Raw genomic sequence first — 20997 nt, 5'->3', positions numbered from 1 at the left:
CTTGGACACACATTTTTTGCTCTAAATTCATGACCAAGACATTAATCACTGATGGTAAACCCAAAACGGTTAGTTTTCGTTGACACTCGGCTCTCTCTGCTACCGCGCCAACAAGCTGCAACCTCCTCAACTTGTTGCAGAGTCGACTTACGCAGATCCTTTAATGACCACTAGATGCCGGCTCCATTAGATTGGATTGACATTAATGGGAAAAATGACTTTTCTTTTAAAATGTAAAGTCAGCGCCTTCCACAAGAGGTTGGGCTCTAAATGAAGATGTTTTTTTTCCCCCCCTTAAACCTGCAATAACAAACTTTTTTGGCCACTTGGAGACAGCAAACGCAACACTGAAATACAGTATGTTCCCCTTTTTATGTTGATGCAGCGAACGTCTCAGTGAACAGTCTTCTTTCCAGAGGTAATGATATATAGCAGCAAACAGCTATTTGCTCTGTAAACACTCTGTCGGCACTGTTGGCTCAGTACCTCCAGCCTTTGCAGTGTGGAGGTACTAGCTTAGGGGGGGTGACCGTGGGGGGTGACCGTGGCTAAGTGGAGAGCAGGGCCGCCTCTCAATCAGAGGGTCGGTGGTTCGATCCCCAGCTTCAGCTAGCTAGCTAGTCCCCAGCTTCAGCTAGTCTCATGTCACTGTGTCCTTGAGCAAGACACTTAACCCCAAAATTGCTCCCGTAGCTGCGACTACGGTATGTAGATAAATACTGAATTGTAAGTCGCTTTGGATAAAAGCGTCTGCTAAATGGACGTAATGTAATGTATTAGCTAATGCCTTAAATTCCGTAATGAGGCTTCATTCACTTGGCAGTCATGTTTCTGTTTCTGGACACCTACATCTTCACAGTAAGAACAGTTGCCCGATGACGGCGGTGAGGGTGAACCAAAATGCAAATGTTGCATGCAGGAAAACCAACAATGAGCCAAAAAGATGCTGATGAGAACTGTCAGGTGATAACTCTGTGCTCCTTTCATACACAAGTGTGTGACTCATTGCTGGACATGTTTGTTTTAACAGAAATAAATGTGGACACCTACTTAAATATATGCTAATATTTTGATGCCACCCAGCCTATCAGTACTTTCCTACAGTCCTCAGGTCCTGTGTGACGTTAATGGGACCATGCCTATCCACAACACATCTACCTTCACTGACTTGGGCATCATTCACATTACCTAAAGCCACTGAGACAACGAATGCTTTTGAGAGCAACTCTGAATCCCAAATGCTTCATGGGTCAACTGTGACTGGAAGGCAGAGCGGGTTGTCCCTCAATCAGAAGAATGGCGGTTCGATCCCCAGCTCCTTAAAGCCATGTCGATGTGTCCTTGGGGCAAGACACTTAACCCCAAATTGCTGCGTGTGAATGGCATGTAGTGTTGGAAGCATGTAGAGTGGTCTGAAGACTAGAAAAGCATGCACCTGCTGGCCACACTGTGAAAACACGCTCATTCATCTTTAAGGCCCTCATTTTACAGCACGCCTGCCTGCTGAACGCCTGCTGTACTTGTGCGCCGTTACCCAGAAGGCAGAGGGAGCAGTCTGGATATTGAGGACTAGAAAGTAATGCAGCATTATATTTCAAAATGTCTGGATAAAATGTGAAGTTTCCCTTTACAAGCTGCCACACAGACTTGCGCCTTTAAAAGAAAAATACACCCTAAAACTAGAAATTAAATAGTTTTCTGTTATACTGCATAACTCAGCTTTTACATAATATATTTGGGCAGTGATGGGATCTACATACCAGACGCCAGACAGTACATTTTGAAACATGGAGATTGTCAGCTATTTATTTGGATTTAGAATAATTAGATACATATTTACTGTCTACCAATCGTTGAGTATCATCAAAACTGTGGCATCACAAATATCACATCAGTTGAGGACTGTTCTTATTTCCAGCTAAGAGAAACAGCATTGTTTTGGTATGAACTGATGTCCAACATTGTTGTAAAAGTATAATATTTCCGTTTTAGGGTGGATTTTCCCTATAAACGCACTGAAACAACCATGCCTGCATATGCGCTCCCAACATGACAATACGAGAGAGGGAGGAGTGAGAGCTGTTTACATTGTGAACCAGATTTATAGTCATCCAGCTGCACCGCCGGGACAACAGCTGTTTCGAGTTAAAGCCAGTATTTGTCCGTTAAACCGTCTCCAATTTACGCTTTACGCACAGTCATGATTTTGACGCACAGGTGAACTTATTTCGTCTCGACCCCAACTCCAAAAAGGAAAGGTGTTTTGAGAACGTCTCGTGCGTTTCGAACTCTCCTCCTCACTCTCCCATCGGAGCCGAACAGGTTGTCGGAGCCATGTCCAGGAAGAAGGCAGTGAAAGGCAAAGGGAGCTCCAGGAGCCCTAAGGCGTCGCCGGGCAGCGGGAGGACGGGGAAAGGTCTGGCCGCCGCCGCCTCTCCGTCTTCCGGACTGGTTTATCCCAGCAGACCGTCCATCAGCAACAGCGGAGAGTTTTACGACGTCGCCTTCAAGGTGAGCAGCTCGGGTTTAAGTGAGAGGTTCTGCGAGCGTGCGTTCAATCAAGCAATCAATTAGTAAATGAACCGCAGGTGATAAGTTGGAAGCGGCCAATGACAACAACCCTTTCAATTCACGCCTTTAAGTCGAATCCCAGTTAGTTCGAATTTAAAGTTCTACTTATTTTTGCAGCGTCGTTTCCATGAGACTAAAAGAAAAGAAATTACCGAGTTCCATGAAAAGTTTGATGTGATGATGATAATAAAAAAAGCGTGCTCATAGTATGTCAACATTTTGAACAGGTGTCATGATTTTGACTGAGAAAGTTAGTTTGGACTTAAGTATCTTATAATATAGTTGTGTTACACTGAATTCAAATTGGACTCATTATTTCATCATTTTGTCTTATATTGTGACTTTGATATGTATTTAATGGGACTTAACCAACATGTTTTTTATTCTTAATTATGTGTAGCTTTTCCTTTCTGCTTTCACTTCCATAAATGTGCCTGTGCAGTACTATGTGTATAATTTCACCATTATTTCCCACCGATGGCACAGTCCCAACATGAATGATAAAGCACATTGTTTTGTCCCATGTTCGGTCTCAAAACTGTAGAACACAGTAAGGTATATCCACTGTGTCTCCACTCTGGTCCCTGCAGATGCAAAAGTTTGGGAACCGCAGCTTGATTGTCCAACAGGAACATTAAGTGCGCCACAGCTATAATCCAGTGCAATAACACAATGAGATGGTGCAGAGGGGTTTCTGTTATGTATGAGATCAATTACCAGCAGCACAGGAGGTGGGCTGTTTTGTGCTTTTTGGTTTTGTAGCAGTGGACATGGGGACAAAACATCTGGCTGATTCTCCACACTCCCAAAATGCACCAGCCAATTTCATTTTTTTTTTTTTTTTTTACCAAACAAATACACTTTCATGACTTAAAATGTATATATAAATGAAAATTATCATAAATAAAAGTAATCCTTTACTTGGTAGGATGCAAAAAATAATAATACAGACTTTATGTCTCTGCAGGGATTTTATAAAATCATAGTGTGGCTACCAGTGAAACAGGTCTTTTAATGATCCAAAACTGCCAGATATTTACTTGCAGTTTCACTTTTTTTTTTTTATTGAAATTGAACAAATAATCAACAAATGAACTGATGATGAAAATAATCATTAGTTGCAGCCCTTTTGGCTGTAGAGCAGCAACACAGAGTATAATAAAAAGTGTCAGATGGACATGTTAAATAATAACTAATGATAATCTGCATCGAGCATATGCAAATCAAAACTTTCATCATGTGGGTGGCAGCTGGTGTTAATTCTGCACCCTGATTAACAACTGCTCCGGTATGACAGGTCTGCCAAAATCACTGCTCCGTGTCACAGGTGCCACCTCTGCTCACGGCAAGTCAAACCCATTAAACCTCCATACCAGAGTATATTGATGCAATAGATAGATACTCCCGACGTATCGAATGGCACAACAGAGAACAGAGTGTTGTGTTGTCTGATGGCAGAAGAATGGAAAGCAAACAAACTCCGGGTCCCGCCTCTCTCTCCCTCTCTGTCCCATTGGTCTGTACAATCTGCTCTCTCCCACTGCACTGAGTGTGACGCTCTGTTTCCTCTGTAGATGGGAGTTTGGGGAGTGTGTTTATATGTGTGTGTGTGTGTGTGTGTGTGTGTGTGTGTGTGTGTGTGTGTGTGTGTGTGTGTGTGTGTGTGTGTGTGTGTGTGTGTGTGTGTGTGTGTTGAGTTTCCTTAACACTCCTGTGTATTTGTAGATAAGTTCTCACCTGAGCTGCGTCCTTCCCTCTATGTCAAATACCCACACTTACACACACACACGCACACACCCAGGACTTTGACTTGTAACATCCGAGTCATTCTCCTCCTATCCTGTCTGTCTGTCTGTCTGTCGGTGTCTCAGGTGATGCTGGTGGGGGATTCAGGTGTTGGGAAGACCTGCCTGCTGGTTCGCTTCAAAGATGGAGCCTTTCTAGCCGGGAGCTTCATCTCCACTGTGGGCATTGACTTCAGGGTAAGGACACACACACACACACACACACACACACACACACACACACACACACACACACACACACACACACACACACACACACACACACACACATACACACACACGGTCAGAGGAAACGTGTACAAAGTACAACATTAGGGTGTAGGGGTGTGTCCCAATCTGTCCAAGTGTAAAGGAATCAAACACGCGAATGTGTCAGAGTGTCATCCGAGTACGCTAGCGTACATGCAGACGTGGAGCAGCATCATTTTAGGACGCCCCGCTGTAACACTGGCTGTCACTGCTGTAGGTAGGGGTGGGTGATATATCGAGCATACTCGCTGTATTGTGGCTTGTTCTACGCTGGATGTAGTAAGGGACTCTATCACGAACACAGAGTACAAATCGTGTCTCGGGCACAAAAGTAAGTGAGCAAGTGTGTGTGACGTGTGTGTGGAGTGTGTTTTTGTCTCTGGAGGGATCGGAGACAGAAAGAGTTTGTACTGTATGTGTTGAGTTTGGAAACCGTACTGTCGGTCAAACTAACCCCCCATGTTGTTTTGCGGAACAAGGAAGGTGATAGGCAATCTCACAATCATTCAATAGTCAGTCTGTCAATAATAAATACATAAACACATTGAATACATATTAAACAATAAAGAAGATAATTCAACAAGAAAATACGGCCTGCAAACTGTATTACAGAGAGAAAAGAAAATCAAGGATCGTATGAATAGTCGATCAAACTTAATGGGAAAGATGTCCAGAGAACAATTTCAATTTAAAATGGTAGCAGACCTCCTCAGAGCATCATTCAGACAATAGCAGGACATTCTGATGTGGAATTTCAAAATGAAAGCCCTCCAAAAATGTCACATACGAGCTGTGTTCTCTCACGAGCTGCAGGAAGGATAAGAGAGAGAGAAATGGTCTGTGGCCACCACCTGAAAACCATTCCTTTTTTTGGGGGATGTCTTGCTGTTGCCTCTCCTGTCCACCTGTTGTCGCTTTCATTTTGCATCAAAGCGGGTGAAATTGATGGACGAATTGAAATCCCAGAGGTTTAATTTACTTGGTGTTATACTGTCATGATTAAGTGTTCCCTTCATTTTTTTTTTTTTTTTTGAGCAGTGTATATCGTATGTCGAGGCCTATCCTAAGCATATCAAAATATTATTCATAAGCCATATATCGTCCAGCTCTAGCTGTAGGTAGTAAGCTAGTTAGCCAGATATACAAACATTTGCAGCTTATATTAGTATAGATACACTTTTTGCACTTTTGTTTTGGAGATACTAAATCAAAATGATAATTTTGATGGCGAGTATCGCTCCTCCTCAAGCTCCATGTTCCGTGAGCCATAAAGATTAAGTGAGGCCAACAGGGGGCTTCTATACTCTAATAAGACAATGTAACAAACAAGCTTTAAAAGTCTATAAGCCGGCTCCGTTCCTTTGTCTCCACGCTTATAAGGAGGTGACTTGTGAGGTGTTTAAACCCTGCCGGCGACCCCAGATCTCCCCAATGGGACGCGACACATTTTTAACTGAATTAAGCTAAATTAAAAAGGTAATTTAAAGTGAGGTTATTTATTGACGCTCTAATCCTTCGTTTACTCCCAATGGCTAACCCACTCTCTGCCTATTGTGCCCTATGGGGAAATTCCAACGAGGGTTATAGTGGCGGTAAAAAAAACAAACCCAAAACAGCTTTACTTTAAGTGTCACAGCAGTGGACCAGAAGCAGTGACCCTATTCAGACTTCTGCTTTCTGGTGGCTTCAAGCAAGTTCGCTATAACTGCAGAATCTGCCAAAGCTGTTTGGGAAGACCTTTGTGGAGGCATCCACAACGACTCACTGTAGAACAAGTGAAGAGTAAAAAGTGGTCAAACTCCAGGATATTAACTCTGAAAACATACTGTTGATGCAGCCCAGCGGGACGTGTGTTGATTGACACCCGTAGAACAAATAGGAAGCTCCGCGGCGTGCTCCCTTAACAGGACCACACCGCTATTCACTAAAGAATTCAGAAGAGTCTTTTCATAGGCAATCAACGTAAAACAAATAGTAAAAATATCTTTAATCTGCGAGGAACGTTTTTGCAAACCTTTTGCGTGGAGAACTGGTCATTAAACGGAGTATATTGAGCATGCACATCCAAAATCTTTTACAGACATCGGGATCAAAAGACTTTATTGTTCGCCTGACAAAGCTCAGTGGAAGTCTCTGTGAAATGCTGCTTCATTAAATGTGTTGGAAGCTGTTGGTGTAATGCGGGGCTGCTTTGTCTTGTTTCTGGCCTCATTATCACTCCTACGGTACACCATGGGACCGTGTTCCCTGGTGCAATACTGAAAGGTGACACTATGAGCAGATTTTTGCGATGAATAATTTATTTGGTCATTTCACAGCCACACCATACATAACGGCCATCCCACATTTTCTTTGTCGTTTTCTCTATTTTCCAGTGTACAATTACGTCAGCGCTCACATACACACATTTGTACTTCTATACTTGTAAGGACTCTTTTTGAGTCAATGCAGTCCCTTAATATTTTGCGCCATACACTTTCGGGTATTCATGCCACTTTCATGTCTGCATGATAGATATGAAACTAGAGCCATTATACTGTAAATTTAGCTTGGCATGAAAAAAAAAGCTAAGCTGGGCCCATAGTGTGTTAATTAGTGAACTTTCAAGGTCTTTATACTAAGCTAAGCTAACCATCTCCTGGTTTTAGCTTAACATTCAGTCTGCAGATCTAAAAGGTTTAAAACATAACAAGGTTTTTAAAAAAGATAGATATGCGAGAGAACACACACACACACACACACACACACACACACACACACACACACACACACACACACACACACACACACACACACACACTGTGCTTCCTCAAGCTGGCTTCTCTTTAATCTCCTGCTTTTGCACATATCTTTTTTAATGTCTGGAGCACTGTGCAACAGATCTGTTGGTTGAAAGAGTTTTATTTTTAGAAACTCTTGGGCCATTGAGACTGCAGAACGCTGTCGCAGTCTTTTGAAATCGGTCTGCTTCGTCAGCTCGCTTAACATACGATCAGGACATCATACACGTAGACATGAAAACGATCTGCACGGTAAACACTTCAGTATCGCCTTTGTTTTGTAATAATGATATAGTTTGGTTTTTATGAATTCTTTTTTATGTTACCCACCACGACGTGTGATGGAAACGTTGACCAGCTGCAACCAGCTTCATGGGCGCTTGACCAGAGGGCAAATAACCCAAAAGTAAATTCTATAAAAAGATGTTTTTGGCAGTGCATTTGTAGCCTGCAGCCCACACAGTGTATCTTTGAGCTTGATTTAAAATGGAAGAAAGAAGTGCAATGTTCATGTAGATAACATGTCACAAAGTTAAACATCAAGCAGAGGCAGAGTCGTAGAGAACATCAGGATGTACGTAGAACCTTTGTTTTGTCTGGACAGTCTCCGCTTACTCTTCTCTGTGTTGTTGAATTGCTTGGTCAGTAGTTTTCATATGTACTTTTGTCGGCAGTGTGAGAAGCTAAAGCTACAAAGTTCTGACTAAAAGTTCTAAAGTAGAAAATCATATCAGTAGTGGAACAAAACAAGCTTGTTATCCGTTCACACATCGACCGGATTACCCAACTGTTTGGCTTTGTAGGAAATAAACGCACCTCCAGCCTGATTTCTCACAGTGTGGATATGGTGTCAAACTAAATTGCCGGAGCTGTTGTATCTGTAGGGCGCTGATGTTAAATTTTTTTTTTTTAAAGATAGCAGCAGATATATACTGGGACAGAAATGCTGAAAAATATCTGCAGCAATATGCTGCTCTTTAGCTATGAGTTGATTTGGCTGCGGCATTAAGAACCTGCGTCTTTCGCAACGTTGGGAATGTGCAGCAGTGTGATATTTTACACTTGATAACAACATTTCTTGGGGAAGAGTTCAACTTAACTTCAGCTTGCTTTTGTTCATCTATTTATATTTCTCCTGACGGAACGAAATGAGTCAGAAATCAAACTTTCCAGTCCATCCCTTTGAGAAGTTTGTGAGAATCTCTGGTGAGTCTCCACCTCATTTGAATAGCGGGGTGTGTTTCTGCTTCTCGTCCCCACTGTCCGTGACGCATGCGTGTGCATTTAATTATCTGTGCTACCTCTCATTTCCCTTTCATCACCTATTCACTCCGCTGGAAGTGATGCAGCACAGCACCGGGCCGCTTGATCATTAAACAAATGGCTCGCACTGACGCACATGGTGTGTGTGTGTGTGTGTGTGTGTGTGTGTGTGTGTGTGTGTGTGTGTGTGTGTGTGTGTGTGTGTGTGTGTGTGTGTGTGTGTGTGTGTGTGTGTGTGTGTGTGTGTGTGTGTGTGTGTGTGTGTCCGGTCAGAGCATGACGGGAGGATCATATTGACCACCCTCACCGCCCTTTAAAACTAATTGACACTGGGCTCGGTTTGAGGATGTGTTTTTTTTGTGTGTGTGTGTGTGTGTGTGTGTGTGTGTGTGTGTGTGTGTGTGTTATGACCTCTGTCAGGAGTAACAGCTTTGGGAAAAGGGAAAACATCCTCACTCAGAATATTTATTTTTTGTTGTTTCAAATTCCTGCAATAACATGGCTCATTAGCATTAGCGGGATGAGTTAAAGGTTCAGCTTGTTGGTTTTAAACATCAGTAAATTAGCACACATTGCATAGTCAGCCTTTATGGTGCAATTTAGATTTGGAGAAAAATAGGCTGTTTTGCTTTATGGCACAAAACTAGTTATTCCTCCAGAGCAAATGGAGCTAAACTTTTCAGTGCGATGCCAGATGGCGGAAGGAGCGAGCGGATAATAAAGAAATCACTCTCAACATGTTTATCCTCTTCGGTAAAGACAAAGAGGAAGAACCAGCAGTACAAGCTGCTCTGGAAATGATCAGAAATCGTCACATTTCTCACAAGACAATGATTAATTTGAGGTCTACAGGTTTAGTTTAGTAGCTTATTGATTGTGAAAGGCGGTGAATTTAATTGCCCGTTGTTGTTGTTGTTGTTGTTGTTGTTGTTGTAGTTGTTATCCAAATTGTTCCCGTAGCTCCTTGAGTAGTCTGGCTGCTGGCCCCAGTGCATCCTTACTGTTAAAATGTTGCAAGGAACATGAAGCAACAGTGTGTTCATGGGAAATGTGTTCATTTTAGAGCTGACGATCCTGCTGATGCAAGCCATGGTCTTAATAATTAAATCAGTTAATTTGAGTGATCCAAGCTTCCTGCTTGGATCACTTTTTCCCTCACGGCCCCAACACATCAACAGGAATCATTGTGCCAACCTGTACCTACACACATGTACATCTGTAATTCTACACATTTTGATGCAAGCATACGAAGTGTACTAGGCCTGTTAGAATGGGGCGGCCTTCGTATGCTGATCGACAGACCCCAATCAGTCAGCAGAGGACTGATGATGATGATGATGATGATGATGATGATGATGATGATTGCAGTCCCTCCGTGGCTCTTCAGGCTCCCAGATGTCGTCCATCGATCCTGGAACACTTTTATTTTTTTATTGGGGCTGTGAATCTTAATTGTCCCGGGAATGACTGTAGCTGTGTAGTCAGATTGCAGGCAAATCAAATGATTTCTTTCAAAACGTCTGTACGCTTTGTAATTTACCGCTGACCTCACTGGACAACATTGGCTGCCATGGTAACGATGTACAGGTACTCCCCAAAGGCAATTTTTTTTTCCTGCCCACTACATGGAAGTTAGTCTACATCATGCAAGCACTGCCACGGACATCCACACTCAAACAGACACAGATTGGATCTCTAATTCACACACACACACACACACACACACACACACACACACACACACACACACACACACGCACCGGGACACAGTGGAAATGCTCTTACTTAATAATAGCAATAATGAAATGTAATCACGACATTCAAAAGTTGCATTGGAAGTTGAAGAAGTGTTCAGTGTTGGTGGAGGTGGAGTTTTTAATCCATCATCATTTACCTTCAATTGAACTTGACGCAAATGACCAAAAAACCCATCAAAATGCTCTAAATTGAGATGTCAAGCGTCACTTAAAAACCACCAAACAAACAATAAAAGCACAGAATGGATCGTCGGCATCACGGCTGTCAGAAAGCCTCCCGCCGGTCTGCACCACACTGCTCGCTCCACTCTTGCGGTGTCGGCTGAAAATCAGCCATATGCAGATGCACTTCAGTATTCATGAATAAGCAAAATGATGAAACACACTCATGCTAATAGGCCGCCACGGGAAAAACAACACCAGGAACAGTTCAAAGTCAAAGCCACATTTTCTCTACATAACCCATCATTCCACTTCCCTTTCCCTTCATTCCTAATCATCTTTGCTGCAGGGTTATGTAATATGATGCGGGTTTGTTAGCAGTGAAGTGGACCTGAAGACCGGGCGACAGACACACACATTTGACGAAAAGCGCACACACACGGAGGCAGGTGTTGGTCTGCTTGGTATTTACAGTTTTTTCCCTTTTTTCATCACACAACTCCTCAAGTGCTTGTTGGGTTCCCAGGAGACTGTTGTTATGGAGCAGTAGCCATGACAACGATGCAAAGCAACGACTGCGTGGAAACAGCTTCTACCAGATTCTGCTGGTTCGGCCTGGCAGATGGCTTTCAGGCTTTTCTCGAAGCTTCAGGGTTGGCTGACATCCTCAGCCGGGGTCGGGGGGGGGGTGTTTGGTTGGCGTTGCAGAACACAGATCGAGACGTGACCGAAATCTGCTTTTGGTGCCGAATTTACAGATGGGTTTTTGTGCCGGTGTTCGTTAAGGGCAGGTTTGGGCTCATCCATCGCTTTGCTTCACACTCTCTCCGTTCAGTGCGCCCAGAATTTGGGAGCATTCCAGTTCAATCACAGTCCTCCGCTGAAGGCCGACAGAACATCTCCACAGGAGCAAGTCAGGGTTAAAGTGTTGATCAGTGCGCCGCTAAAGAGTTCACATGGAGAGCAGATTTCTGTCTATGACAACATGCTGGGATAGTTAGTGAACAACATGAATTGCACATAGTGAGGTGTTGAGTAGATAATAAAGAAAGTTTTCGGCCAGAAATAAAATAAAATAAAGATGTTGTAGAATTTCTTCACCAGAGTTATATTCCTGGCTTTATCAATACGGCTTTCAAGCAGCCATGCAGGAAGATAGAATTTACATGAAACACATTTCAACATTTAAATAAACATAGAAAATGTGCAAAAGAAAGATGTGAAGACTTTTAATGGTGAATAGACAAAATTTAGATTTCTGGGGAGGAAATTGGGGAAATTGGATTCGCCCAATGCCACACACGCTATTCCCACATCCAACAGACATTTGCAATTCCAGCATTCATTTGGAGTTGTGTTTGTGTCCAGCTGAAGGAAATATCTAAATATAAATGTTCTCCAGCTTCATTTTATCGGTCTGCTGTTTACTGCTGAGCAGGAAGCGTCCAGTGAGGTTACAGGAGAGGTCGTCCGATGGGGGAGTTTTATGGCCGATACAGTGAGGATAGTTTGGAACACCTGTAGCTCATTAATTGGCCAATACTTACCAAAAGTTAGTCAGTTGTGCTACGCCTCCATAACATGTTGAGTAACTATAGTAACTGTTTACTCAGTTACTTAAAAAAAAAAAAAAACCTCAACGCAGCCTTAAACCAGTCTAGTGAAGTACGTTTAAGATGAGCCAAGAAAAGCTATCCAAACCTACTTGGCCCTGTGTGAAAAAGTAATTGCCCCCCCTTGATAAATCATGAATCAACTGTGATTTTTTTTTGGAAAGCTGAGTTCAATTTCACTAGCCACACCCAGGCCTGATTACTGCCAGACCTGTTGAATCAAGAAATCACTTAAATAGAACCTGTCTGACAAAGTGAAGTAGGCTGAAAGATCTCTAAAAGCAACACATCATGCCTCCATCTAAAGAAATTCAAGAACAGATGAGAGACAAAGTAATTGACATGAATCAGACCCCAGAACAACATCTAAAGAACTGCAGGCCTCACTCGCCTCAGGGTCAGTGTTCGTGATTCAACAATAAGAAAGAGACTGGGCACAAATAGCACCCATGGGAGAGTTCCAAGGCGAAAGCCACTGCTAACCAAAAAGAACACAAAGGCTCGTCTCACATTTGCCAAAAAGCATCTTGATGATCCCCAAGACTTTTGGGCAAATATTCTGTGGACTGACAAGACAAAAGTTTAACTTTTTGGAAGGTGTGCGTCACGTTACATCTGGCGTAAAACTGACACAGCATTTCATAAAAACAACATCATAGCAACAGTCACACATGGTGGTGGTGGTGTGATGGTCTGGGGCTGCTTTGCAGCTGCAGGACCTGGACAACTTTCCATAATTGATGGAACCATGAATTCTGCTCTCTACCAGAAGATCCTGAAGGAGAATGTCGAGCCATCAGTTCGTGACCTCAAACTCAAGCACACTTGGGTTATGCAGCAGAACAATGATCCAAAACACACCAGCAAGTCCACCTCTGAATGGCTCAAAAAAAGCAAAACGAAGGTTCTGGAGTGGCCTAGTCAAAGTCTGGACTTAAATCTGATTGAGATGCTGTGGCGTGAGCTTAAACAAGCTGTTTATGCTCAAAAACCATCCAATGTGGCTGAATTAAAACAATTCTGCAAATAACAGTGGGCCAAAATTCTTCCACAGTGACATGAAAGACTCATTGTCAGTTATCGCAAACGCTTGATTGCAATTGTTGCTGCCAAGGGCGGCAAAACCAGTTATTGGGTTTAGGGGGCAATTACTTTTTCACACAGGGCAAAGTAGGTTTGGATAGCTTTTCTCCCTTAATAAATTAAATCATCATCTAAAAACTGCATTTTGTATTTACTCGGGTTATCTTTGTCTAATATCAAAATTAGTTTGATGATCTGACACATTTAACTGTGACAAACATGCAAAACAATAAGAAACCAGGAAGGGGGCAAATACTTTTTCACAGCACTGTATGTGTCATTATGAGAATCATCTTGCTTCCTCCTCATAGAGTCAGAAGAAAACAAATGCACATCTGGTAGCTTCCCAATTCAATTACACACATGCATGCCTTGCTAAAGCGCACCACAACTGTTGAATTGTTGCAGCAGAGGGCCACACTGCTCACTCACTTTCCCCAGACACTTTTTCTCTGCAACTGCATGGATCCAAACTGGCAACTGGCGGTCTCTCATGCACCTGTGAGTTTCTATTTGTATCGGCTTCGTACGCTCTTTGATCAAGTCGTTCTAATGTGTTTTTATAAATAAATCTGAATTTAACTTTGAGGAGTCTGCCGCTGCCCCTCAGGTTACTGTCGTCACCGGTGAAGATGACATTTATAATTAGAAATTTTAAAGTAAGGAGGCCGTGATGGGAAATAAATCAAAAGAATTGCTTTCCAATTTAACAACAACGGCGTGTCGTCTGACTCTCGCTCCGCTCAAAGTTGACAGATGATGTTTCCGTGCGTGAACTTGTCTTTCCTTTAGTGTGTGAGTGAATTAGTGAAAGATGGATGGACAGAAAAGAGGTTGTTGTTAACAAACTCCTTCATTCGAAGCTGTGAGGAAAGAATTTGTCTCGGTCTGTAATTTGTCACCGTAATGAGGAATCACAACACAGCTGTATTCACTCTTGTTCTCTCCATCTGGGTTGAGCTCGTCTGGATTTGCCGCTTGGAAACACCGGCATGCAGCTTCACACTACAATACTTTTCATTTGGTTCCAACAAATTATTTACACAGACGTAACACTTCGAGCTGTCCCACAATATTTGGGACGTAAGTTACTGAGGCCTCCAGGGACACGAGGAAGGCAAATTGTATCACATTTCCTACCAATTCCCCAAAGAATAAAAATAAATCCCTAATCTGGTCACATTAGATGTGCAAACTACAGGCTAACAAAAGCACACAAGGAAGACGGAATCACAAACTGTAGAAAAACAGCCAAAATCAGCCCTAGCAAAGAAATCTCCCATCACAAAATAAGCAATAGTTCAACATTTCGGACAGAAATTTGTGTGCTTTTAATGAGGTTTTACCACATAAAAAAATAGGGCGATATTTACATTAACTGTATTTCATGCTGCGTTTTCAAACAAGTCAAAACAGCAGAAAAGAAAGACAGCAATACATATCTAAATCACAGGAATAAGACGTGTACCACTGTGTGGATGAAACACTTCAGGTGAAAGTATAGATAGATATGGTTAATATTGAAATATTTCCTGTTGAATTATAATGCTGCATGAATGAAGAAAATCCTGCACGCTGCTGTTGGAAAACACGACTCGCAATTCCTTTTCACCAACATTTGGGTGCCAAGTGAACCTTTACACATCATGTTTTACCATTATGATGTAGAGAGAACCCTGCCCTGAGCTGTAAGCACTATTGTATTCTGGGTAAAAGCTGGTGGCTGGAAGGTTGCCAGTTGTAGTCCAGTTTGGTGTTTTTGTGTTTTGTGCAGTTAAATTTGTGTTGAAACAAGATAGGGGAACATCCAGGGGAAGAACAGCTTACACTGATCCTGAATTCAGAGGACCCAACAGACAATTTGACCTTTCATGAGGCCACAACAGATTTAGAGGATTACCTTGACTGACCCCGAAAGTAAAAGTACGCAGACCACAGCAGCAGACCCGAAAGCTGGAATCGGCACATAACAATCATGCATATTCATAAACTTGCAAAAACAGATGTTTCAGGCGTTCAAATTAAGAAAAGCAGGAATGCGGTTTCATCAATCAGCCAACTTTATTGTGTCGTGCTCAGAGTGTTTGATTAATTGGACACAAAATATGTTGCACTTGGATTGAAAGTCACCACAATTAAGTGCTTTTAGTGAGACAGGGAATACCAAAACCAATATGTATTATTTATATACTGTTTTTATTTAAATAAAGAGCGAGAGGAAACGATTGTGTGTGTGTTGTCACTCACTCCCGCCCTTATCATGTCATAGATCAAACTCCTTCATATTTAATCCTATAATTAATGTGGCGGTAGGGTGATGGGGTACCGAGGTGATCAATTCATGCTCCTGCGAGGCGTCTCCTGTGGAAATAATGTATTCAACCCTCAGCCAGCCCTAATGAATCAACTCTAATCCCACTACAGTGATATTCACAAATCACGGCTGAAGACGGCAGTGGAGTTGTATTTCCATTTTTTAATGTGAAGGTGATTCTGAAGCTGGCTCAGGTTTCATTTTAATTTCACACACACACACACACACACACACACACACACACACACACACACAAACAAGTATACACAAAGATCAAAAGGGAATACATTTGTAGGAAACTGATTTCATATTTTAGTCATTCCTGCAAAATACTGAATTTAAATCAGCGAACAAACTATGATGTATTATTAAGTGTATAGTTACTATTAAGTACATAACTTTAAAACAGCTCCACCTTTAGTATGTGCAACATAGTAACAAACACATAAATGCATCAAAACTTCTGAATAATATATCGTATTTTGAAATGGGACATTCTGCAAAAGGACTACTTTTACTTTTGGTACTTTCAGTATACTTTGATGCTAATACATTTGTACTTTTTATGAAATAATGTTTTGAATGCAAGACTTTTGCTTGTAACAGAGTACTTGTACACCGTGGTATCACTTTTACTTTAATAAAAGACATAAATACTTCTTCCACCATTGTGAAAAGTAAACAATCTAGTCATAAACACATTGGTTGTATAGATATGAATGGCGATGAGGCAGCAAAACGGCCACGCCCACAAAGCATGGTAAATGAGACGGCGTCCATGTTTCTGGACTGGTCTTGGTAGCGTTGCTTACATCAATGTTGTTGTAGCATTCTGGGAATTTATGGCTTTATTACAATTTCACTTTTTAATTGAATTTCAAGCTGTTATTCACCAAGCTGATTAATTTCTTGTAACCAGGAGCTCCACGTCAGGATATGACGTTCTTAAGGGTTATGATCCTAAAATTAAAGCATCAGGGAGCAGGAAATAGCCTCTCACGGAATATTTGAAGAGTAGTTGACATTGACTAAAAGGATGAGAACTGCATGTTGGAAGGATGACGAGACATTATTGCCTCTTTCTCTATCACATAATAAGACTGGTTGGGTATTATATAACAATATCCTCTTCTTTATAATATGATCAAAACTAGTCTCACAACATAGAGATCAACTACTGTTGTGTTAAGGAGAAAAAAAAAAGCATTGTAACCTTAAATTTTAACATGGTCTTGTAAACAAAATTGTACAGACCTCACATGTAACAAATGCAGGTACGTCTTCACAGCTGTGGATGAGTGGAACCACAGCGCTCAGGAGGAAGAGGAAAAGGTATTTTTGACTGAACAATGAGGACTGGAGCTCAAAGCTCTGACAAGCTCATCAACATGCTGCCGAAAATAGTTCTGCTCTGTGTTGTAGCTATTTCAAGGCTAATCCAACACAGAACTCTGTCAGTGCTCTCTGCAAATCTCTGTTTCTCGGTGACAACAGCGCCATTTTACCCTTCAATTTATGTTACTCATGTGAAAAATCTTTTTAGAATATGATAGTAGAGTGGAAGTAACACTGTGCCTCAGTGAAGATATGAGGAGTATTGTCCAAATATACACAGTTGAAACGACCAGAATTTTAGCAATTCTTGTCACCTTTTCACCATGGCATTTATTTTATTTCACCTTGAATTTAGTTTCTATCCTTCTGAGCACCATCTGTAGTACTATTTCAGCCAAAATATACTTAAAAAATAAGTCTGGGCCACAGTTTGATATTAGCATAGGTGGGGAAACAAATGCATGATTATTTGGTTTGTGGGAAAGTTCATCCCAATCTATTTTGCTAATCACTTCAAAATGTATTGTACTGGTATTTGAGTTTTGGAGTATTAATTAGACAAAGCAATTTATTTGAAGACATTACCAGTTTTTTTCTGACCTTTGAACACTTATCCAACTAACATAATGCAATTATGATAAAGAAAATAATTGTAAAATTGCAGCCCTAATTATGATTTCTTGACTTTTAGTAGAATCCTATTGAGATCATGTGAACATTTTGCGTCGTCATTTTACAAAAGTATGTAAACCACAGTTATGATTTTGAGCACAATTTAATTACAAACAAACGAAAGGAGAACATTTTATTGAAATGTTGAGCTTGTCTGACACTATAAACACAGTTCATCACAATGCATATCATTTTGAGTATTAAATGATTTAGGTTAGCGATTTGACTAATTTCACTTAAGAAATGTCTCACTTTTCCTTGAACTATCCGCCTATCCTTACCCTATCTATATCAACACAAATTGAATGAAACCACATAAGTATAGGCACACAGTAAGGTCATCCCGCATTAGTGATTAAGGACAGAACGGACAGTCTGAAATAAAAGCTCAAAGAGCTTGTTTGAACTATTGTTGAAGGACCTCGGGAGGTTCCTTGGTGAACTCCTCAATCGAGACTTCAGAAACCCTTGTAGCTTTTCAAATAACATTGAAGTGCTATTTAAAAAAGAAACACATTTCAAGATCAACTCAAAGTGTGCATGTGTGTAATGCTATTCTGGCAACTCCTTTATCACAGCGCAACACTGTCTATCACTGACCCTGGAGCGTGAGGGATGAACAGCAGAGCGGGGGGGGTCAGTGGCACATACTGTACTCAAGAAAGCAATGAACTGCACGACTGCACATTCAGAATAAAGATTTTCTGATGCCCAAGACACCGTTTCCATCCTCTGCCCTTTCATATCTTCACTTCCTTCAACCCATTTTCCTCTCTATATACACTTTCAGCCTTTTAAGCTGTATCTCTTTCTCTCTCTCTCTCTCTCTCTCCCGTTCCATCCTTTGCTTCTTCCATCTTCCGAAACTGCGATGACAAATGTCGGCACTGCTCAGTAATCACAATAATCGAACTCTGGTCTCCAAGAAAATAAAGGCGATGAAGAGCGAGGATGAAGTAATGGGACAACCGCCAAGATGTACTACTTGGTAAAATCTCATTCACTCTCCAGCTTTTGATTATCTGGCGCAAGCACTTTCCCTCCTACACATACAAGCAAACAGGACTGCATCTAGAAAACAGCAGCCTTTAGAAAACTCCCTCATCTTCGTCAGAACGCAGAGATGCACAGTGACTATTTATCAAGCTGTCAACCCCTACCCACTTTACCTAACAATATCAAAGCCTCAACGCATCGCTGTACTATCACACAGTGCTCCTAGAATACTAAAAGCGCTTTCACACCGTGTCCTTTAAATACGGAGAGAGATAACACTTGGGCTTAAGAAGAAGTTTTAAAGCCCAGTAAGACTTATTGGCAGAGTGCGACATGCCCTAATAGGATTCCCAGCCTATTGTTTGGATTATATTATCATGTCTTGGCAAGGATTGAATGGTTTACAAGGGCATTACATGCTGTACACTAAAATAAGGGGTTGTATTGAGTCTATTCTAATGCCCAGACTGAGAGCCAAGCATCTTATAGTACCTTGGAGAAAAGAATATCCCAGATATATTCTTTGGGGATGAGCTTGGCACACTATATGGTTCAAGCATACATTGTAATTTTAAAGATGCACAAATGTTAATGATAACAGTAGGGAAAAAATGCCAGTGTAATGTGAAAGGTGTTGTCTGCGGTAAAGAACCCCGAGATAATTGACAACTGGCTGCAGTTCCTCTCAGCTCATGGAGCGTTTAAGCGTCATTCAGCCCATTGTTTTGGTTTTACAGCCTGCAGCTTTACTGTTTTCCAGCAAAAAGCTCAGATAAACTGACTTATCGCTAACCTGCAGACCGACGAAAATTGAAACTAGCTGCACAACATGTTAGAGCATTTAGAAGCTTAAGAGCAGCTTTTTTTTATTAAACCATGACTTTTGGGGAGCTCTAGTTTGGGGTGGGGCTGGGAGGGTACTGTACACATGCATGCACATACATCAAGGAACCCACCTATGTCCTAAAATAAAAACCTTTCAATACATTATAATTTATAAGGAGAATACTTAGCCTTGGACAACAAAGTAACAAATATCATTCACCATTGCAATGCTATTTTTAAAACACTCTCTGCCAAGAAATAATGAGAATGACAATGCACGGCGGACAATCAATATTTTTGCGTTACTTTGTTGAACAGACCAGACATCGGATACATAAAAAGTAACAATATTTGAGAGCTTGCCTTTAATTTCTCAAATGAGGCTTTTCTGGGGAGCTCAAGACTCTCTCAGGGGAGCAGGGCCCCCATAGCTCCCTTGTACCGTGCTTAAAAATAAGATATTTCCCTCAGGAGTTGGTGGAGACCAAAATAGAGATAAAACGAGGGTGAATATTGGACTCATTTGCGAGGTGGACAGAAACACAACCACAAAATAAATGTTATTCTCTGCAAATATCAACTTTCGGTGTTTCAGTGTTGTGTTTGCAGTGCTCCTATGATATGGGAAAACGCATACAGGATACTACCAAGAATGGTGTGATCATAGAAATGACAGTCATGCAGCTCATCACAAAGCACAAAAACGTATCGCTCTTTGCCTTTGAATTGACTTTGCTATTACCATAATTGTTGTAATGAAGGCGCATAAAATAGTGCTTGCTAATACAATTAGCATGGATGGGATATCATGATTTACTTCCCTTTTTCACCGCAGCAGGGAGCGATTTCCACTGGGAACCTGTGTACAAGCAGAGGTTAGGGCAATGTTAATGCTCTCTCCAGAGATGGAAAGAGAAGACACGCTTTAAAGTGGACAAGTCAAATTCGGCTTGGTTGGCTGCCCCCGATCTTTAAATCTTTGCTGAGAGTTTTGACAGTGAGACAAAGAGGCAAAGAGAAGGAGAGAGCCCCCATGGGTCTGTAGCTATCAACCCGTAAGCCAGACTTCTCGGAGACAGACAGAGAGAACTATCTCATACTAGGAAGAGCTGTGCTAGTCCACAGAGGGAATAGTCAGCGTAAGGATTGTTAAATGGGAAGTGAAGGATGAAGAAGACGGTAAGGTGAGGGTCTTGTCTCATGAGTTTGATTTGCAAACAGGAACACAAGTCTAAAGATGTCACAGAGATATCACAGAGGTCAGGCCGAAGCACAGCATGAGGTAACACGAATCTAGGGAAGGAGGGAGAAGGAGGGAGAAAAGGGAGCTGAGCAGAGAAGATGGAGTTTTGAAAGGGAAGCTGGAGGTTATGAAAATACAAAAACAGGAAAGAAGTAGATGGAGAAAGAGAACAAGTGGGGAAGTAAGAGAGCCACTGAGGGTGACAAATCCAGGATTAGCTGGTCTTATTGCCAGTTGCAGGGTGTAAACCATTCTCTGCCAAACCACTGTAACATGAGTGGAGAGGAGGAGGGGTGGAGGAGAATAGGGCTTGGTCTGGGAAGGCATAA

The 20997-nt window shown here is 41.7% G+C and overlaps 1 protein-coding gene across 1 annotated transcript in view; it reads left to right on the top strand.

The window, feature by feature from the left end:
* The first annotated feature begins 1825 nt into the window (after positions 1-1825).
* LOC137868054 (ras-related protein Rab-26) overlaps positions 1826-20997 on the top strand; it is a 74133-nt gene continuing 54961 nt past the window's right edge. Inside the window, exons 1-2 of the mRNA XM_068704565.1 lie at positions 1826-2511; positions 4443-4553. Coding sequence (XP_068560666.1) covers positions 2335-2511; positions 4443-4553 — 288 coding nt within the window. The 5' untranslated portion in view covers positions 1826-2334. The remainder of the gene's footprint in view (positions 2512-4442; positions 4554-20997) is intronic.

The sequence above is a fragment of the Cebidichthys violaceus genome, unplaced genomic scaffold, assembly GCF_023349555.1.
Source record: "Cebidichthys violaceus isolate CVI_PGR_0920_01 unplaced genomic scaffold, fCebVio1.0.p SCAF_95, whole genome shotgun sequence".
NCBI classification, from domain to species: Eukaryota; Metazoa; Chordata; class Actinopteri; order Perciformes; family Stichaeidae; genus Cebidichthys; species Cebidichthys violaceus.
The sequence above is the reverse complement of the archived record's forward strand: the minus strand, read 5'-3'. Positions and strand labels throughout refer to the sequence as shown.